The following is a 20707-nucleotide window of genomic DNA, read 5'->3' on the forward strand; positions in this document are numbered from 1 at the left end:
GAAACAAGAAAAAAATCTAGAACCAACTGAAGCATTGTCAACCAATTGTGGCATTGTTATCCAATTGTGGTATTTTCAACCAATTGTGAATTATTGTTTTTTCCCCAGTTCAGCTGGTCTTGCTGCTCCGGTAACTCCTGATCATGTCCCAAAGCTAGAGCTTGGATTTCGTGCTGTCATACCGCTTGCCCTCGTCATCCTGCTCCTTGACCCTGATGTCTGGCAGCTCCGCCGGCATGATCCGCCTCGGCGTCGCCCCCTCGACGAGGTTGTACTTGGCAAAGTCCGTCACGCCCGCATAGTCCCTCAGAAAGTCCTCGTCCAGCAGCAGCTCCCCGTTGACCTTTTCAGCGGGGGCCTTGAGAATGGCGAGCACGGCGTCCGAGAAGATGGTCGCCTTGCGCAGGTCCTTGGCCTCCTCGGGATCCGCCGCGGTAAACTTTTCCGTGGCCGCCGACTCGATGCCCTGTTCCACCCGTCAGTAGGGTCCCCCCGACCAAAGAAGAAAAAAAGGAAAAAAGGGGGGGGAAAGGGAAAAAAAAGGGAAAAAAAGGAAAGAAAAAGGAAAAAAAGGACATTATCCGGGTAGAACTCACAACGGCGGGCCAGAGGCTCGTAATGGCCATGCCCCGCCCCTCGCGCACGAAATCCATGGCGAGCCCCTTGGTCAGCACGCTCATGCCGACCTTGCCCATGGCGTAGGCCGTCTTGCCGCGGAAGAAGCGGCTGTAGATGGGCGGGCTCACGACGACGATGCGGCCGGCGGTGCGGGTGAGGTGGGGCAGGGCCGACTGGACCGAGGCGTAGAGGCCCTCGGGGTTGACCTGCTGCAGCAGGCGGAAGCGCTTGAAGGGCGACGAGGCGACGGGGGCCCACCAGGCGGCGCCCGAGTTGTAGACGAGCAGCGAGAGGGCGCCGTAGGTTTCGAGGGCGCGGTCAACGAGGCGCTGGATGCTGGCCGGGTCGCGGACGTCGACGGCGATGGCTGTGGCTTCGTGGCCGGCTTGCCGTATCTCGCGCTCGACCGTGTTGATGGTCGACGCTGGCGAGTTGGGGTTGGGGGGGAAGGGGGAGGCTGTCGAGGCGTCGCTCGTCGTCTTGGCGGCCACGACGACTGGGGGTTGTCGATTGTTAGAAGCCGGTACCATAGGCCAGGAGACGAAAGGAGTCGGGTTCAGGGAGTCTCACCTGCGTACCCGTCTTTGGCGAGATCAATGGCGATTTGTCTGCCGATGCCGCGGGAGGCGCCGACGACAATGGCGACGGGCTTTGAGGTCATGGTGAGGGTTTCGATTCTGAGGATCAGCGTAGGAGCCAGATGAGGGGAGGAAGGCAAGAGAGGTTCCTGCTGATGTAATGTAAGCGCAATCAAACACATAAAATATGGCAATCCATATGAAGTAAGAAGACTATGTGCATTCTTGTACTCAAAGCTAACCATCACGCAATCCTACGCCCGTCGGCACGGAACTGGACATGGTGAGAATCCGGGGTAATGATTACTGAACTCGGATGGAGTGGAGGTCATGGGCATGGGGAGAGGCGATCGAAGCCGAGGCACTTGCGTGCGCACCCCACCGTCACCTCACACCAATTGCGGCTCATCACCAGCAATCATCACCCTTGATCGGCTTGCGCTGTTGAAGACAGAGAAGCCTTTGGGACCGAGACCTTGGGACCGAGACCTTGGGAACCGAGTTTCCTTATTAACACAGCAGGAGCAAGAAGCCCCCCTCCACCGTCTTGTCAGCACATCATCACGCCATACCTTTCGTACCTACGCCCAACAGCCCAATCACCACCCAAGACGACCCAAGGCAGCTCAAGTGCCGACAGCCGAAATGGGCGGCAGAATCGATGCCTATCTCGACATTGGTACGCTCATCAACTGTCGAGCAACTTACATGCAACACGACTGACAGATTGGAAACCCAGCGTCGCTCTACAGCTACTTCACCATCGAGGAGCTCCTGAAGAACAAGGACCGCCTCGCCGCTCACGGTGTTCAGGTTGACCTTCACCCCGTCCTCCTCGGCGCCATCAATGTTGGATCCGGCAACAAGCCCCCCTGGACCCTCCCCGCCAAAGCGACATATGGCAACTTTGACAGCCACCGCTCTGCGGTCCGTGTCGGCCTCAACAACATCTCACCCCCCGAGGACCTCATGGCCGACTCGATGACTGTCGTGCCCCTGCGTGCCTTGTATGTCATCAAATCAACATACGGGGAGGCTGCCTTCCTGGCCACCTTTAGGTACCTCTTTGAGGCTTTCTGGACGGCTCCGAACAAAAAGGTCGCGAAAGAGGCCGTCCTCGCCGAAGTGCTGGCTGACGTGCCGGGCCCCCGTGGCGGCAAGCTCTTCTCCGCCGACGACGTGGAGCGTATCATCAGCGGCGCCAAGACACAGGAGGCCAAGAACACCCTCAAGGCGCAAACGCAAAAGGCGATCGACCAGGGCGCTTTTGGTGCGCCGTGGTTCTGGGTCACGAACCCCCAGGGCAAGGAGGAGCCTTTCTTCGGCAGTGACCGCTTCCACTTCATCTACAAGTTTCTCGGCCTGCCCTTCCAGGATATCTCTCTGTTGCCGCCGGGGGAAAAGGCCGCCAAGTTGTGAGCAGGGCAAGGCGTTTGTTGGTGTATGCAGGATAAAAATGGGGGGAGGGGGGGTATCTTTTTGTTCATGATCATCTCGTAGTCCCGACAGCGAGTAGCGCAAAAAAAAAGAAAAAAAAAAGAAAAAGCATGCCACCCGATCACACCCGTCCCGCCATGCGTGCCCGGTATGCCTCTTCCTCCCGCAGCGCCTCGCTCCGGGCCAAAAAGTCCTGCCGCCCGGCATACGAGTCCTTCGACCGCCCCGCCAGCTCGAGCTCGTCCTTGAGCCCCTCCTTGTCGACGTAGCCGGCCCAGTCCATGCGGCTCTTCTCCACCGTGTTGAGCTTCTTCGCCTCCTGCGCGTCTCGCTCGTCGCGCGCGCGGATCCGCACCGTCACGCCGAGGTTGAGATCCCCGCGCGTCGGCGCCAGCACGTCGACGACGGGCTCAAACGCCGACCGGAACGCCCTGCGCAGAACGCGAGGCGCGTCCCGCTCGTCGGACGCCGACGTCGGCGCCAGCACGTCGCCCTGGGCGGCGAGGTGGAGCTTCGCCTCGGCCGAGTCGCGCGGCACGAGCTTCTCCTCCGTGTGCACCTTGCCGGCAAAGTTGTAGGTGCGCTTGATGCGGATCATGGAGGACGACGGGTCGTCCGTCTCGGCTTCGGGGGCCGCGCGTGCCGCGCTCGGGGCGTCGACGTCCATGGCATCGGCCGCCTCGACGCGGGGGGCCGCTGGCGCTGGCGTGCCGGAGAGCATCTGCGCCCAGAGGGCGTCGACGTCGACGGTGACGGGGCCGGCGATGGCGGCGGCTTTCCTCTCTCCCTTCCTGTGCTGTCGTTAGCTCGTTCCTTCTTCTTCTTCTTCTCACGCATCTTCGCTGGGGGGGACGCATCTTCGCTCTTCGCGGGGGGGACGCACTCTTGCGCGCGCATGCTCCTCGTCTTGACGAGGCCGCCCTCGCCGCCCTCTTCGTCGCCGTCACTGTCCGCCGCGGTGCCGTTCTGCTCCTTCCTGCGCTTCTTCTTCTTGTTGCCCTTCTTCACAATCGCCTCGTCGCCCGAGTTCTCGAACCCCGCGTCCTCGGCCTCGTCGCCCGCGGCGGCGGGCCGCTTGCGCCTGGTGGCTGCGTCGGCATCGTCTGCGTCTGAACCGCCCGAGTCGTCGTGGGCCAGGGCCGCCTCGTCTTCGGGGGCAAAGTCGGAGTCCTGGGAGGACTCGTAGTCGTCGTCCTCGTCGATTGGGCGCGGGTCGGGCGGCATGGTGGGTTGTGGCAGCAGTCGGCAAGGGTGGAGTGTTGGGGGCAGGATGGAGCGAGGAGAGCGAGGAGAGCGAGGAGAGCGAGGAGCGCCAGGAACCGCGAGCACGATGAGAGATGTACACCGAGGCGTTCGGTGTGGTCGGTGAAGGCAGCACAGGCGCTCTAGGTAAGGTACCTACCTAAAGGTACCTACAAAATCAGTCGGAACGACCACACTTGTCTGTCCTGCAGAAACTCGGTACCAAAATCTCTTACTGGGTTGTATGGATTGTAACGTGCTTATTTCATCTCGCCAATTGATACTGTTCGCTGAAGTCCACGCCCATCTACACCTCATGCACCGTACGTACCGTATGCCACTTCTCCCCGAAACAAATCACTGCATGCCAGATCCCACCCACTACCTATCTGGCACACCTCGCACTAACTTGAGAGGGGGGGGTGGCTCTCATTTAACCGGCAAACTAAGGACATGAAGCTCCTCTGAAGCAGCGATTTCGCCTTTCTAGTCATAGAAATCTCAAGAGCTGATGGGCGGTCCTGACACCAAAGCTGGCCCTATCAATGGAGCTTCCTGTGATGGTCGGAACGTCGGCAGCCTAGGTGACCCAACAACCGCGTTACTGGTCGTCAGAATCCAATCGGGCGGCGGTTAATAGCAACATCCCGCCTTCTCGACAATGACATGTCATGACTTCCCCGCAACGTGGGCCTGGTATATACTCACCACTTGGGGGCTGTGAATGTTGGAAACAGCATACTTCAACTTCCTTGAGCCACGACACTGCAGAGAAGTTATTATTGCCCCGTGCGAGAAAATTCGATCAAGAGCGAAGACTCGTCCCATTCTCTCCTCCAACCTACCGATTGCTCGGGCACAATGGTCGTGCCTGACGAAAAGGTACCCTCCGTCGATCCCCCGACCTCATCGGACACCCGCACAAAGGCTGCACCTCTCACGGACGCCCAGAAGGAACACTTTCGCGCCCATGGTTGGCTTCGTTTGACAGAATGCTTTACTCAGGAGCAGGCCGACTGGGTCAATAAAGACCTCTGGTCCCGCCTCGGCATGGACCCAGACGACAAGTCATCCTGGCGAGCACGCACCCACATGCCCGCCCATCGCAGTTTCGATGCCCACGTCTTCGCCCCGAAAGCCTGGTCCGCCATCACCGAGCTCTGCGGCGGCGAGGACCGAGTCGTCCCCGAGAGCCGCCAGTGGCGCGACTCTCTCATCGTCAACCTGGGCAGCCCCGAGTTCGAGGACAAGCACGTCCGTCCCCAGGACCTCGACAACTGGCACGTCGACGGCGACTTCTTCGTCCACTACCTCGACTCCCCAGAGCAGGGCCTCCTCGTGATCCCCCTCTACTCGGACATTGCCCCCGGCGGCGGCGGCACCGTCATCTGCCCCGACGCCATACCCAAGGTCGCCCGCCACCTGCACGACCACCCCGAGGGCGTCTCGCCGCACATGGTGCCCCGCGGCGCCGCCGGCTTCTCGCAGGAAACGGGCCTCGGCTTCTTCGCCGACGTGGCGCGCGGCTGCGACGATGGCGCCTTCGTCGAGGCCCAAGGCGCCGTCGGCGACGTCTTCCTGCTGCACCCGCTCATGCTGCACTCGGCGTCGCGGAACCCCCTGCGCCGCCTGCGCGTCATCACGAACCCGCCCGTCTTGCTGCGCGAGCCGCAGCGCTTCGACCGCCGCGACGCCGCCTACAGCCTCGTCGAGCAGGTGACGCTGCGGGCCCTGGGGGCGGAGGCCCTTCCCGGCTGGCGCATCGCGGCGCCGAGGGAGCTTCGTGTGCCGAATCGCCTCAAGGTGCAGCAGAGGATGAAGGAGGAGGCGCTGAGGAGGCTCGGCGCCGGGGCTGAGCGGCCGGGGCCTGAGGTTGCCGTTCCTGCGGCGTGATGAGCAACATGTCCATGATGTGTATCTCGGTCTAGCCACTCCTTTTTTTCGTATCTTGTATACTTTGAACAAAACATGTTGGCGTACGCGGTTACTAGGTTTTCGTACCTGATGTATAATGTGCCGCCCGACAAAGCTGCTGGTATATGCCTGAAACGTTGCGTTCTCTTATTGAAGGGTCTGGTGAAGTGAGATACGTCACTTCATGTTGAATAGAGAGCAACAAACAGATCCGTGACGCCAAATCCACCTAACGAGAATACACCAAGCCATATGGCTAACGTGAGGGAGGGAGGGGGGGCTCGCTTATCGATGCAGACATGAGACACAAGCATGCCAAGTCGAACAATTGGAGCCCTAGAAACAGATACTTGTTGTAGAGCCGTCATGACAGCAGGGTGGCTTTTGTAAGAACACAGGTTCAATCCGCGCTCCAGTTCACCCAGAAGGTCCTTCATGCTCACAAAATGCAGGGACGAAAGGAGTCATGCTGAATGACATTTTTCTCACAAAAAGGACCAATGCAGCCAATTGCAGAACCATAGGGATAGAGCCTTTGCGTGTGTGATCTACAGGGTCCTTCAGGAGAGGTAGAGGTGGTTGGGCCTTTACTCACATCATATCCCCGGAAAGGCAGACAGTGCAAGAGACTTCCGGTCTTCAAAACGACGAGCGTGTAATCAGATTCTCGCGAAGAAAACGTATCTCGTAATCACACCGACCTCCATGCTGATCCCTAAGGTACCTTGCACAAGTCATGCAATCAGGTTGGTCTTTATTATGTTCCATTGTCAGTGGTCATCCTCCACTCCGGTGGGCCAAGATCATATATCGCGTTGGGTACAGATAAAGCCGGATAGGTTAGGAAACCGAGACTCCTAGTCTCATATGTAGACTGCATGGAATTCCAGCAAGGTTCTCTCGTCTCGTCCTCTTAATCCCAAACCAAAGAGGCAGCTTGATGACTGTTCGTGATCATGGACATCTCGACATGGTCCGTGCTGGCTGACATCACTGGAACTTAAGAGGAGTTCTCCTCGGGCAGCCCGACGCCGACGCCCAGTCTTGCCCTCTGTAAACGCTCCCCCCCTCTTCAGACGCGGTGCGACACCTTCTCTCCCCCCTCTCACTGTTTGTCCGCCTTTCAGCTCTTCCTCCCCCGCCGCAAATCGCCACAATGAGCGACAGTGACGATTATTTAGTCGAAGAGCCTGAGCTCGCCGCGGATGACCCTATGCGAACATTTCTTCCTACGTCATTCGGTACCAAGACAAAAGAAGCCAACATACAGGAGCAGCTAGAGAGGAGCAGGCGAAAAGCAGCAGGTCCGCCACCCGATAGGCCAAAAAAGAAGTCCGGCTCAGCAAGTGACAGCGACAGCGACAGCAACAGCGATAGCGACGACGACAGCGACGATGACGACGAATACCCAGTCTCCCACGAGCTGGTGCTGAAGACGCACGAACGGGCTGTCACGAGCTTCACACTCGATCCCACCGGCGGTCGCCTGGCCACGGCCTCGATTGACGGAACAATCAATTTACACGACTTTGCGGCCATGACGCCGACGACGCTGCGCGCCTTCAAGACTGTCGACCCATGGGCCGCCAAGAATGCTGCTGCCAGCGACGAGTCGCACCCGATTCACCACATTGAGTTCAACAGTTTGGCAGGGAACGCCTTCCTCTGCATTTCGGCGCATCCTCAGGCGAAGATTATCAGCCGCGAGGGAGATATCCTGACCGAGTTTGTCAAGGGAGACATGTATCTGCGGGACATGAACAACACCAAGGGCCACATCTCCGAAGTCACGACGGGGTACCTGGCATCCGACAGAGAGGAATCTGTGCGTGACGGCAGGAACCGACAGCACACTACGCATCTGGGACATCAACAACAAGCGATCACAGAAGGAGGTCATCGTCTTCAAATCCAAGGCGCAGGGATCAGCGGGTCGTACGCGCATGACGGCTGTCGCATGGGGTGCGCCGGCACAAGGGAACGGCAATGTGCTGGTCGCAGCAGCGTACGACGGGACGCTGGTCATGTACAGCGGCAACGGCCCATTCTCGAGGCCAGCAGCCGAGGTACACGAGGCGCACAGGCCGAATACCTGGACTGGCGGTATTGACATATCGTCAGACGGACGGATGGTCGTCACGCGAGGAGGCGACGACACCATCAAGCTGTGGGACACCCGGAAGCTCAAGACGCCGCTGGTGACGGTCGATCACCAGTCGACGTCGGACCAGTTCAACATGACGAACATCAAGTATGCACCCAACTCAACGAGCATCCTGACGGGCTCAGCGACAGGAGACCTGCACATCTTAAACCCGGGGAACCTGCGACCGGAGCTCGTCACTCCGATCACGCCGGGATCGCCGCTGATCACGGTGGATTGGCACCCAAAGATCAACCAAATCATTACGGGATCGGCCAACGGTGAGACGCATGTCTTGTTTGACCCGACGAGGTCCACGCGCGGTGCAGTCGACGTCATGTCGCGCGCCCCGAAGAAGCGCCACATTGACGACAACTCGGCGCTGACAATGGACATGTCGGCGGGTATCTCGGGCGACTCGATCGTGACACCAGGCGCCATGAACAACAGCAGAAAGGCTGGACGAGGCAAAGAGGTCATGCGGCCGGAGGCCCAACAGCAAACGCCGTTCATGAAGAACCAACCCGATTCGAAGCACATTGCGGAGAACATCCCACTGGCTCGCATGCTGCATGAGGATCCCAGAGAGGCGTTGCTGAAATATGCCGAAGCCGCGCAGAAGGATCCTCAGTTTACGGGTGCTTGGAAAGATACGCAGCCGGTCACGCAGTATGCCGAGTTGAGCGACGATGAAGAGGAGGGGCCAGACAAGAAGAGGGCAAGGAGGTAATTGGCCCGACCCGGAATTCGGTATTTGCGCAATCGGAAAGCAAAGATCAGGCATGTACCTACCTTGTGTATGGCTGGCAGTAGCGTCTAGATACCTCATGTAGGAGGTACCTTACTGTAGATGCTGCGCCTTACCGGGCCCTGCGTCCACGCGTCCCCCAAACTCGCCCTGGAATAAGGGGGGGATTGGGGGCCACGCAGGCTGGCGGATGCGGCAACCGACAACTGGACTGCCCTTGGAGAGGGAGGAATGATGGTCGACTGGTTGCGGATAGGTTCCCGCATCGTGGTTGGTCAGAACACCCGCAGCGAGTGGATCCAGTGCACCCTGGAAGGTAGCTGCTTAGGTAACGCCCGTAGCGTGATCAAATTTACGGTCGGGCCGCTTTTTGCAGCACCGCACCAACCATCCCACTCCAATCTTGTCTTGTGGTCTTCACCTCTCCAGCCAGGTCCAGGTCCAGTGTCAGCCTGAGTGTCCCATCATCAACCGGCGACCGCGCGCATCGAAAAATCGCCAGTCCACCCCCGACGCCATCGACACCCATCGCCAAAAGTGTCCGGCAACCTTTCCCACGCGATTTCCCACCGCACTTCGCGACTCCCATTCCCTCGACGCGACTCGGTGCCATCCTCGCACATTTTTCCCACGCCCACGCCTGCCTCGCGAGGCCCCTACCACCACAACCCCCCAACCAATCCCTTCCCCACGCCTCGCGACCACGTCCACGACACACCGCGCCTCGGCCCCATCCACCGAGTCGATTGGCATTAATTCCAACGACGACGCGGCATCTCATTCGATCCTAACCACCCACTGTCGCTTGTGCTTTTGCATCAATTCGATAACATTCGCGTCACCTTGTCCTGAACGAACGCGCTCTAGCCTCCCCATCACACAGGCTCACGTTTCGCGCGATCAGGGCATCATCTGTAATTTTTACGCGACGTGGTCCATCCCGGACATCGCGCGTGCCCCACGACACCGTCCATCCAGACCCAACCCGCTTGGAGATGCACCCGAGATAGCCAAGTAGATTAGGGATTTCTCTTTGGTCACCAAGACTTTTGAGGGCACAGCAACCAAGATGGCTTCAGTACAGGTCCCTCCCGCCGTCCAGCACCCGGGCGCCGGGGGCATGCCCACCGGGCCAACACAGCAGCAGGCGCAGGAGGTGTTCATGGTAAGCAATAGTCCAGCCCAGCTCCACTCGTCGTCGTCGTCGTCGCCGCCGCGTCGACAATCGAAACTGCCCCGTCCTGTCCCGATACTGACTCTCCACTGCAGAAGCTCAAGGCCATGAAGGAGCGCGGCGTGCCTGCCAACGACCCCGACTATATCAAAGCGCAGCAGTTCCTCTACAACTTCCAGCAGCAGGCCCAAATGCGACAGAAGCAACAAGCATGGCTCGCGCAACAACAACAGGCCCAAGCACAAGCAAAGGCCGCCAACGGCGCTGTCAATGGCGCCCAGCCACAAAATCTGCAACAACCAACACCCCAGCCGACACAACAGGGCCTGTCTGCCGGCATCGGCGCGCCCAAGGGCCCGACAAACGCGACAGCGAGCTCGCCCTCTACACAAGTTGCCCCGAGTCACTTTACAACACAGCAGTTGGCTCTGCTGCGCCAGCAAATCTCAGTCTTTAAGTTGCTTGGAAAGAACCAGGGCGTGCCCGAACCGATGCAGCAAGCCATCTTTGCGCAACGCGAGCGCAGGAGAGTCATCGCTGCAGAGGCAGTAGCCGCGACTTCGCAGGCGCTTGACGCAGCTGATGCTAAGGGCGCCGATGGCGCGGCGGGAAAGAAGCCCATGAAGGAACCGACCTTCAAGACGGTCCTTTCGCCATTCGAGCCTGAAGGCCCAGTCCCGAAGCCTATCAGCTACTTCAACCACATGAAGGGCGAGAACCGCATCCTCCTCCCGGCCATCCTGCCTACTGGCGTTGATGTCGACCAGCTCAGGCGTGACAGGGAGATGAGCATTAATAACCGGATTCGCGACAGGTACCACGAGCTGAGGAAGCTGCCTGCCAATTTCGCCCACTGGAACGTCAACTCTGGGGAACTCACCCAGCCCGACGACAGCGCCAGGATCAAGGCCATCATTGAGATGAAATCTTTAGGTCTCTACAAGAAGCAATGTCTCTTGCGAGACAGGATCGGGAAGAGTATGATGGCGTACGACAACCTCGCCATGACGACAAACCGCAGCAACTACCGTCGCATGAAGAAGATGACGGTACGCGAGGCACGCATTACCGAGAAGCTCGAGAAGCAGCAGCGCGACGCCCGCGAGAGCCGTGAGAAGAAGCGCCATGTCGACTTCCTCCAGGCTGTCAGCCAACGTAGGAACGAGATGATGCAGACGACCAACGGCCAACGCAACAAGTCGAACAGGCTCGCCAGGCTCATGAACACCCAGCACACCAACATTGAAAAGGAGGAGCAGAAGCGCATCGAGCGCACAGCCAAGCAGCGTTTGCAGGCCTTGAAAGCCAACGACGAGGAGGCTTACTTGAAGCTGCTCGACCAAGCCAAGGATACCCGTATCACCCACCTTCTCCGACAGACCGACGGTTTCCTCAGGCAGCTCGCCGCATCCGTCAAGTCACAGCAGCGCAAGGCAGCTGCCGGCTACGACGAAGAAGAGGAAGAGGAGATGCCCATGGAGGATGACAGCGAAGCCGACTCGGACGAAGAGGAGAAGGCCAAGAAAATTGACTATTACGCCGTCGCCCATCGCGTCAAGGAAGACGTTACTGAGCAGGCTTCCATCCTCGTTGGTGGTAAGCTCAAGGAGTACCAGCTCAAGGGTCTTCAATGGATGTTGTCGCTATACAACAACAACCTGAATGGTATCCTTGCTGACGAGATGGGTCTCGGAAAAACCATTCAGACCATCAGTCTTGTTACCTACCTCATCGAGCGGAAGCTGCAAGACGGTCCTTACCTCGTCATTGTACCCCTGAGTACTCTTACGAATTGGACACTTGAATTTGAAAAGTGGGCCCCTTCTGTCACCAAGATCGTGTACAAGGGTCCACCGAACGCGCGAAAGCAGCAACAGGACAAGATTCGCCAAGGCCGATTCCAGGTGCTCCTGACAACGTACGAGTACATCATCAAGGACAGGCCGATTCTCAGCAAGATCAAGTGGTTCCACATGATTATCGACGAGGGCCATCGCATGAAGAATCAAAACTCCAAGCTCACGGCGACCATTCAGCAGTACTACCACACCCGCTTCCGTCTCATTCTCACGGGTACACCGCTTCAGAACAACCTAACAGAACTCTGGGCCATGCTCAACTTTGTCCTGCCCAACATTTTCAAGTCGGTCAAAACCTTCGACGAGTGGTTCAACACACCATTCGCCAACACGGGCGGCCAGGACAAGATGGACCTCACAGAAGAAGAACAGATTCTGGTCATTAGACGTCTTCACAAGGTGCTTAGGCCGTTCCTGCTGCGTCGTCTGAAGAAGGATGTCGAGAAGGACCTTCCGGACAAGACGGAGAAGGTCATCAAGTGCAAGTTCTCGGCCCTGCAGACCAAGCTGTACAAGCAGATGGTCACGCACAACAAGATTGTCGTGTCGGACGGCCAGGGCGGCAAGACTGGCGCTCGCGGTCTCAGCAACATGATCATGCAGCTGCGCAAGCTCTGCAACCATCCGTTTGTCTTTGGCGAGGTCGAAAACGTCATGAACCCCCTGAACATCAGCGACGACAAGCTCTGGCGTACGGCTGGCAAGTTCGAGCTTCTTGATCGTATCCTGCCCAAGTACAAGGCGACGGGGCATCGCGTGCTCATGTTCTTCCAGATGACGGCCATCATGGACATCATGGAGGACTATCTGCGTTACCGGAACTTCCAGTACATGCGTCTGGACGGTACGACCAAGTCAGACGAGCGATCGGACCTCCTGAAGGACTTCAACGCACCCGACTCGCCATACTTCATGTTCCTGCTGTCGACGCGTGCCGGTGGTCTCGGTCTCAACCTGCAGACGGCCGACACTGTCATCATTTACGACTCGGATTGGAACCCGCATCAGGATCTGCAGGCTCAAGATCGTGCGCATCGTATCGGTCAGAAGAACGAGGTCCGTATCTTGCGTCTTATCAGCTCCAACTCGGTTGAAGAAAAGATCCTGGAGAGGGCGCGCTTCAAGCTCGACATGGACGGCAAGGTCATTCAGGCCGGTCGTTTCGATAATAAATCGACCGAAACAGACCGTGATGCAATGCTGCGAACCCTTCTGGAGTCGGCCGACTTGGCGGATTCGGGCGACCAGGAGGAAATGGATGATGATGAGCTGAACATGATGCTGGCTCGAAATGACGATGAGGTGGCCGTCTTCCAGAAGATGGACGAGGAACGCAGAAAGGATGTGACGAACATCTACGTCGACGGACCTCACAAGAAGGGCAAGCCCCGTCTGCTCACCGACGAGGAACTGCCCGATATCTATCTCGGCGACGGCAACCCGGTGCAAGAGGAGGAGGAGACGGTGCTTGGCCGTGGTGCGCGTGAGCGTACCAAGGTCAAGTATGACGATGGCCTGACCGAGGAGCAGTGGCTGATGGCTGTCGATGACGACGACGACAGTCCCGAAGCTGCCGCAGCACGCAAGCAAGGCCGTAAAGAGCGACGTGAGGCCAACCGCCTCAAGCGAGAGGCTGGTGTGCAGGTCGACGACTCGCCAACGGCCAGCCGTGCCAGCAGCGAGGAGATTGAGACACCCAAGAAGCGCGGGCGCAAGCCTGTGGTCAAGGCAGTTGAGAAGCGCAAGGCCGACGACGGCGACGATGAGCCGCCGGCCAAGAAGAGACGCGGTCCGACAGGCCGCGGCAAGGCGGTCTCATCAGGTGCCAACTCTGTGCTGGCACAGCAACGCGGCCAGCTCAACAAGAGTCTCCGGTCGCTGTTCGACGGCCTCATGACGCTTGAGGTGGACGATCCCGAGCCTGTGCCGCCTGAAGACGACGAGTCGGATCCCGGCAAGCGCATCATTATTGGGCCTTTCCTGGTGCTGCCACCGAAGCGTGACTTCCCGGATTACTACATCTTGATTACGCAGCCCATTTCGATGAAGCAGATTGAAACCAAGATCAAGAAGGAGAAGTACAACAGCCTCGGCGATCTCAAGACGGACGTCGACCTCATGTTCTCCAACTGTCAAACGTACAACGAAGAAGCGTCGCTGCTGTACCAGGACGCGCAGACACTACAGGTGAGTTTATTCACTGCCAAACCCCCTCTCTCTTTTCTTGACCCTGCCACCTATATACTGACAACATTCTCAGAACTTCTTCCACGACGAAATGGCAAAGGAGCTCGAGAAGCACCCCGGCCTCAAGGAGCTCGAAGCGGATACGGGGAGCAAAGAGCAATCCGTGGCACCGAGCACAGGCGCAGCGACGCCACAGACATCAGCAAGCGGACCGACCAGGATCAAGCTCATATCTTCTTCGTCGGCGGCGGCGGCCAAGGAATCGGCCCCGGCTTCAGCGAACGGAGGCGGTAGCGACGCGGAGTAAGGGGCGAGCAGACGAGCAGGGGGGACGGAGTGTATGCAAAAGGCAGAGAGATGGCGTTCCTGGTGTTTTTCTTTTTCTTTTCTAGTTTTGTTTTCTTGGTTCTGACACTCTGGCGGACACTGGAAGGATCAAAGGGGGATCAATTAGGGGGATTCGGATGCGGGCCAGCATTCTTCCAACACAACAAATACCAGGATGCTGATGAAGAGGGAAGACGAGACGCGCGGCGGGGGTGGGCAGAGACGAGAAGGCGAAGGCGATGCAGCATGTCCAGCTTTGTGTGCTGTGCCACGCTGTGGCGTCTAGCATTAGAGTGGTGGCAGGCAAGGTGTAGTGTATTGTAATAGATGTGTACATGCAACAATGCCAGAGACGTAACTCGATCAATGGATGGGGGGTCGTGGTTGGGTGTGGGTGCTATGCTGTTGTGCCATGTGAAGATGGCCTACATGTATGTGTACTCGACGGTGGTCCGTGATGGGGGAGCGGGTGCTGCTAGGCTGTGGTGCGATGTATGCCACGTCAATGCTCATGTCACTGGCTCATGATCACTAGCCATTTGCTCCTGACAACTGGCCAGTCGCTCTTGGCCACTGCTCGAAGACAACAGCAGCAAGGGGCAGGCAGGACGAGGCAAGGCGAGGAAGGTGTCGTCAGCAGAGGAGGGAAAAGCAGGAGGCTGGGCCTTATTTTACCTTACCTTGGGGGCAGGTGGCCGGACGGGCGGTAAACAGGGGGCAGGAAACAGGGACAGGGGCCCGCACTCAGCGCAGAAGGAAGAGCACCACCACGGCAATCTCTTTCCCTGTTTCCCAACTGGGGGTCGAGTGGGCGAGAGGAGACCTGTCAACGTCGGGCTGCAGTCGCTGAGCCTTACTTACCTACCTACCTAGGGTACCTTAGGTACCTTACCCTTGCTCTCTCTCTCACACACACACCCTCTCTCGCTCACCAAACTTTTTCAGTATCGTCAGCGTCAGCAGCTTCATCTTCATCAGCGTCTTCCCCAGCAGATTTGCATCTACCGTGCCGGCGCGTTCCCGGACAATGGAATTGTGCACTACGCGATAATACGCCCCCCCCCTTTCTACGTCCTCGCCAGGCTTACAGCAGCAACATCGTCCTTGCTGAAACCGCCCCGCCTGCTGCACCTTCGCGGGCCCCTGCAGCCGCCCAATCAGCTCTTCATCGCAAAGAGCTCAGAAGCCATAGGCAGACGGCATAGCCACCTCACTCAGGGTGTAGACTCTTCAGCAAGAGAGCTTCAGTCTCCGGATTTTTTTTCAAGTCGGCAGACCAAGGCCGTTCGCAATGGCTGAGCGGGAAGGTCGCTACCGGCGCGATGCCGCGTCCGCCGTGCCTGATGACGATGATGACGACTCTTTTAGCGACAGCTTGTCTCCGAGCCCGCCACCTGTCAAGAAGAGACGAAGTCCGCCACGCGACCGCCCTGCGCCGGTGCCAATGCCGGTGCCGATGCCGGTGCCGATGCCGGCGCCGGAGCCTGATGTGCGCGAGAGGCTACGCGCAGAGGAGGACAAGTTTCGGAGGAGTCCTCTTGTCGGGGGCGGCTCGAGAATGGATGCTGCCAGTCCGAGGGTGGACCGCTACTCACCGCGCGTTGATGGACGCAGGGAAAGCCGTGCCGACGGCAGGAGGGAGAGCAGGCTTGCTGGTGCAGAGAGTCGACTTGATGGACGAGACAGTCGGATGGATGGCCGCGATAGTCGGGTCGATGGAGGGCATCGGGACTCGAGGCGAGACAGCCAGCGCGAGCGGGATCGCGACCGCGACAGGGATCGCGAGAGGGACAGGGACAGAGAGAGCCCACCGCCATTTTCGACCAAGAGGCAAAGCATTACGGATCGTCTGAGGAACTCATGGAACGCCCGTAAGGATGGTGCCCGCGACACGCCTCCCCCGCCCAACGCCTCCCTCAACAGGCCGCCCTCGCGGATGCACTCGCGCCGGTCCTCGTCTGCCGCTGCACCCTCCCCTCCAGGGCCTTCCTCCCAGCGACCGAGTCCCATCGCCAAGGTCCGCGAGTGGCTCGACACCTGCAACGGCGACCATGGAACACACTGTCACGGCGATCCAGGCGGGCCGGCAACGCCTCACTCGGATTCAGAGGACTCAGACCAAGAGTCCGTCCTGCCGCCGCGAGCACCAGGCGGACCGCCTACATACAGGCCCATCTGGCTCATTGACGCTGTCAGCCGCCGCCTTGTGCGGGCTCGCGCCCAGGACCGTTACATCGCCCTGAGCTACGTCTACGAGAAGACGCCCGCGCAGACCGCTGCCTCTGCCCACCGCCCCCGGGACGCGCGTCGGGAAAACGTGGACATGTTGACCGCCACGATCGATGATGCTTCAATGCCCCAAGCCATTGCAGATGCAATCTGGCTCGCCCGCAAGTTGGGTATCCACCACCTCTGGGTCGACCGTTTCTGCATCGTGCAGGACGATGATCTGGAAAGGGAGGAATATCTTCGTAACATGGCTTACGTGTTTGCCAATGCCTATCTTGTCGTCGTGGCTGCTGCCGGCGAGGATGCTGATACGGGCCTCAGCGCCCTCGTCCGTCCTGGCGGAAAGGCGCCGCCGCCTGTGCCCAAGGCTGCCTTGGGCCCGCCAGGCCGCAAAGGCCACGAGGACATGCTCATGGATACACGCTGGCGTGATCGTTGCTGGACCATGCAGGAAGGCTTCTATGGCCGGCGTGCCTTGTTTGTCTTCCAAGATACCATGACTTGGGAGTGTCACTGCGACACGTGGAACATGGCCGGCGACGGCCCCATAGCTGCCGCCGCGGCCTCGCCTGCCGTGGCCAAAGTCCCTGGCCTGCAGCGCATGCTCAGCTTGCGCTCGTCATCTGCTCCCAGTGGCCCGGCACGCCACCTTCACCGCAAGTGCACAGCTCGCGTGTATCCGGCTGCGCTGGCGTTCCGTCACACGCCTTGGCCTGATCTCGACGAGTACGCTCGCATATGTATGGACTTTTCTGCCCGACGCCTCGGTAATATTCAAGATACCCCAGATGCCTTCCGCGGCTTCACCACGGTTCTGGCACGCACCTTTGCTGGCGGTTTCGTCTGCGGCATGCCAGTCCTCTTCCTCGACGCCGCCCTTCTCTGGCGGCCTGCCGCCACCATACGTCGACGTCAGCTGGTTCCCACCATGTCCTCCGGCGGCATGCCGCCAGTACCCAGCTGGAGCTGGCTGGGCTGGTTCTTCGATGGTGCGGCAGCCGACATGACGCTCTGGCGGGCGGCCGCTGACTATGTCCTCGAGGCTGGCTCGGGCGTGACCCGCAATGGCAAGGGTGCTGGAGGCCCTGGCGAACGTGAAGGCGAGCCGAAGCGTCGGTACCGGTCGGCCAACTCATTCCGTCTGCGGACCACGACAGCCTTCCACATTACGGACCGGGCGACCACGGTGCAGGTCCGCAACGACGGCATGCGCTTCCGCAACACCCGCCACCATCGCAAGGGCGGCTCGGGCCTGCCGCTCGGCTGGAGCAAAAGCGCGAGTACGGGCGGCTTCCGCCACACGAGCGACCCGGCCGCCGTGTTCCGATACCCCATCCCGCTGGCGAGCAACGTGCCGGCTTCCGAGATGCCGATTGGCGGCGGAGAAGCAGTCTACCCTGGTACGCTGCTGTCTTTTAGCACAACGAGGGCCATGCTCGAAGTAGAATTTGCAGCACCGTGGCCGGCCAAGTCGGCAGGGGCCGACGGCATTCCTCTCGCCATTGGAAACCTGCTTGCGCCCCGTTCAGGGCGGTGGGTTGGCACGCTGCGCAGCCATGACTCGTGGCTCGGAGTGCAAGGGGCCAACTACGAGGGCGAGGAAGGCGGCGTCGAGGTCATAGCCGTCAGCGAAGGCAGCGAGCGACAGGGCCCCGGCAGCGACGTTTGGGGCCTTGGGTGCGACGTGGAGGAGATCAAGGCGAGCGCTGACCAAGATGGCATCGTTGAGTTTGTGAACGTCCTGTGGGTGGAGAGGGTGGGCGGCGTCTGCTATCGGCGGGGCGTCGGGCATGTACTGCGTCGCGCGTGGGAGGTCTTTGGGCGGGAGAGGCTCGATATCCTGTTGGGTTGACGCGAAGATGTGCGAGTCGTCTTTTCAGGGCGAGTGGTTTTGCATATCTCGGATGAATGAGTGTAGGATAGGGATTCATATACCCTGTGTAGATAGGAGGGAACAGCGTTGTGAGGCTTGTATTTGGTTGGGCTCAATGCAGTCGGTAAATTGGATAGCCGTGTGGGTGTAGAAATTCCAGCCCAACCATTTCACATTGTATACCTTTGAGCACTTGTTGCAAGAAGTAGGTCGAAATGCATGCGCGAGTCTGGGATGTTGTGTTCCGTGCCGATGAAGTCCCATCTGCTGCTCGCTTGCGTGGAAACCAGTGCTCATCTCCTCTCCAAGTACGAAAAAGGTGCCTGGGACATGTTCGTGCAGTTGCCCGCCCATGAGATGAGGCAGGCAAAAAAGGCAAAACGAAGTTGTTCGCACCAGGTTTCGAACCTGGGACCTTTCGCGGGTCACATGTTGTGATGTGAGGCGAACGTGATAACCACTACACTATGCGAACCGCTTGTGATGATTAGGAGACTGGGTTCCGTACTCATGACCTACGAGCTTGGAAAATGACGCAGGTTTCGATATGGTGTTGGTGGGGTGTGGCGGATCCAGCACGGTCATTTGTTCCGCAGCGTTGAGGATGAGAACCTTTGAAGGCAGACTTTGGTTTGAATCAGCCGGGAGACGTTTACGAAATCATGACCCAGTTCGGTTGAAAAGTAGGGGGAAGCTTCCTAAGGTCCAGTTTGGCGCAAAGTCATGCATTGGTTGGAAACCCCCAGCAGGATCCCAATCCCAGTGAGGGCTTAAAGCGGCGTGGAACAGCCGAACCGGAGCGGGACAACGTGCCCCACGACGACGGCAAACTCTCATCACGCACCTCACTCGCTGTTCACAGTCGCCTCCTCGGCATAGCTAGCACGCACGCGTCTCCCACGATGACACGATTCAGGCCCTGCATCGACCTGCACGCAGGCCAGGTCAAGCAGATTGTGGGCGGCACCCTCGACAGCACGACGACGGCGCTGCAGACCAACTTTGTGTCGCCGCACCCGCCGGCGCACTTTGCCGCGCTGTACCGGGACCACGACCTCACGGGCGCTCATGTCATCATGCTGGGGCCGGGGAACGACGTTGCCGCCAAGGAGTCGCTGAAGGCGTGGCCGGGCGCTTTGCAGGTCGGTGGTGGCATCAACGACAAGAACGCAAGGGAATGGATTGACGCCGGCGCGGACAAGGTATACTTTTTTCTTTTCTTTTCTTTTTCCAGAACCCCCTCCTTTACACACGAGACTGCTGAGAAGGAGAACGACGAGGAGGCGGAGGGGACAATGGCAATGATGGGGGGGATGCTAACGCACGATAGGTTATCATCACGTCGTTTCTCTTTCCCGAGGGCAAGTACAGCCAGGAGAGGCTCGATGCCGTGCTCCAGGCGCTCGGCGGCGACAAGCAGCGGCTCGTCATCGACCTCAGCTGCCGCCGGCGCGGCGACGACCGGTGGTTCGTGGCCATGAACAAGTGGCAGACCATTACGGACATGGAGGTCAACGCCGACAGCATCCGGCAGCTGGAGCCCTACTGCTCCGAGTTTCTGATCCACGCCGCCGACAACGAGGGCCTGCAGAAGGGCGTCGACGAGGCGCTCGTGCAGAGGCTGGCCGAGTGGGCCAGCATCCCCGTGACGTACGCCGGCGGCGGCCGCCACCTCGAGGATCTGGACGCCGTCAAGAGGCTCAGCGGCGGCAAGGTCGATCTGACCATCGGCAGCGCGCTCGATTGTTTCGGGGGCAACGGCGTGAAGCTCGAGGAGTGCGTGCTGTGGAACCGACAACAGCCCGACTCTGGCGCTTGAAAGCTGGTGGCTGGTTGTCTGGCCTCGTCGCACAGCTGGGGGGGCGGGGTACGACAGCCTTTGGTTGCCGTGGTTGTGACGCTTGCGTTTGACTGCGTCGGGCTGCGTTACAATGACGAGCGTCAGATGCTTGTTGGCAAAGAAAGGCAGAACAAAACCGTCGATACGAGAGAGAGGGGGAAAGCTCCAGTGTTTGGTTCCAAAACAAAGCCGAGCTAGAGCTAGCGATGACCTGCAGTAGCTGGTGCAGGACAAGGCAATCCCTCGGGTTGAACCTTGGAAGAGCCCAGATCGGGAGCTGAATGTGCAGCTGCTTGCATGCTAAAAGTCCGTCAGACTTGGATGGCAAAGCCGCTCGGATGTCGTGATTAGCGCGCGGGGCAGCCAGGTGAGAGGATTCAGATTTAGATGGGATAAAAGGGCCCCCATGTAGCGGAGGAGAAGACGCCGTGTTGGGAAGACGCGTGCTTACGCGACTTGGTGGGGGAGCAGGTATCTGGGTAGATAGATAGATACCTAGATAGGTAGGTACCTAGGTCAGGTTCCTAGGCAGGTCCCC

At 59.2% G+C, this 20707-nt stretch overlaps 8 protein-coding genes and 1 non-coding gene across 9 annotated transcripts; 6 read left to right on the plus strand and 3 right to left on the minus strand.

Moving 5' to 3' along the window:
* Nucleotides 1-347: 347 nt before the first annotated feature.
* VDAG_06542 (short chain dehydrogenase family protein) lies at nt 348-1478 on the minus strand (the record flags this gene model as incomplete). The annotated part of the gene is made up of 3 exons (XM_009658920.1): nt 348-1114; nt 1189-1348; nt 1455-1478. The coding sequence occupies 3 exons, from the start codon at nt 1476-1478 to the stop codon at nt 348-350; spliced, it is 951 nt and encodes a 316-aa protein (XP_009657215.1).
* A 363-nt stretch (nt 1479-1841) lies between these two features.
* Nucleotides 1842-2615, plus strand: VDAG_06543 (uncharacterized protein; the record flags this gene model as incomplete). The annotated part of the gene is made up of 2 exons (XM_009658921.1): nt 1842-1875; nt 1936-2615. 2 exons carry the CDS (start codon nt 1842-1844, stop codon nt 2613-2615), a joined length of 714 nt encoding a protein of 237 aa, XP_009657216.1.
* A 139-nt stretch (nt 2616-2754) lies between these two features.
* Nucleotides 2755-3857, minus strand: VDAG_06544 (SWR1-complex protein; the record flags this gene model as incomplete). Its single annotated transcript, XM_009658922.1, has 2 exons — nt 2755-3424; nt 3517-3857. The coding sequence occupies 2 exons, from the start codon at nt 3855-3857 to the stop codon at nt 2755-2757; spliced, it is 1011 nt and encodes a 336-aa protein (XP_009657217.1).
* An 879-nt stretch (nt 3858-4736) lies between these two features.
* Nucleotides 4737-5768, plus strand: VDAG_06545 (uncharacterized protein; the record flags this gene model as incomplete). The annotated part of the gene is made up of 1 exon (XM_009658923.1): nt 4737-5768. One exon carries the CDS (start codon nt 4737-4739, stop codon nt 5766-5768), a length of 1032 nt encoding a protein of 343 aa, XP_009657218.1.
* Nucleotides 5769-6945: 1177 nt separating this feature from the next.
* VDAG_06546 (WD repeat-containing protein) lies at nt 6946-8662 on the plus strand (the record flags this gene model as incomplete). Its single annotated transcript, XM_009658924.1, has 2 exons — nt 6946-7614; nt 7679-8662. The coding sequence occupies 2 exons, from the start codon at nt 6946-6948 to the stop codon at nt 8660-8662; spliced, it is 1653 nt and encodes a 550-aa protein (XP_009657219.1).
* Nucleotides 8663-9749: 1087 nt separating this feature from the next.
* On the plus strand, nt 9750-14207 carry VDAG_06547 (SNF2 family ATP-dependent chromatin-remodeling factor snf21; the record flags this gene model as incomplete). The annotated part of the gene is made up of 3 exons (XM_009658925.1): nt 9750-9845; nt 9950-13900; nt 13974-14207. 3 exons carry the CDS (start codon nt 9750-9752, stop codon nt 14205-14207), a joined length of 4281 nt encoding a protein of 1426 aa, XP_009657220.1.
* A 1311-nt stretch (nt 14208-15518) lies between these two features.
* Nucleotides 15519-18308, plus strand: VDAG_06548 (uncharacterized protein; the record flags this gene model as incomplete). Its single annotated transcript, XM_009658926.1, has 1 exon — nt 15519-18308. The coding sequence occupies one exon, from the start codon at nt 15519-15521 to the stop codon at nt 18306-18308; it is 2790 nt and encodes a 929-aa protein (XP_009657221.1).
* A 408-nt stretch (nt 18309-18716) lies between these two features.
* Nucleotides 18717-18804, minus strand: VDAG_20179. The gene has a single exon. It is a non-coding gene; the product is annotated as a tRNA-Val (tRNA).
* Nucleotides 18805-19231: 427 nt separating this feature from the next.
* On the plus strand, nt 19232-20148 carry VDAG_06549 (5-proFAR isomerase; the record flags this gene model as incomplete). Its single annotated transcript, XM_009658927.1, has 2 exons — nt 19232-19531; nt 19660-20148. 2 exons carry the CDS (start codon nt 19232-19234, stop codon nt 20146-20148), a joined length of 789 nt encoding a protein of 262 aa, XP_009657222.1.
* Between the last annotated feature and the right edge of the window lie 559 nt (nt 20149-20707).

This window comes from Verticillium dahliae, genomic scaffold (assembly GCF_000150675.1).
Source record: "Verticillium dahliae VdLs.17 supercont1.12 genomic scaffold, whole genome shotgun sequence".
NCBI lineage: Eukaryota > Fungi > Ascomycota > Sordariomycetes > Glomerellales > Plectosphaerellaceae > Verticillium > Verticillium dahliae.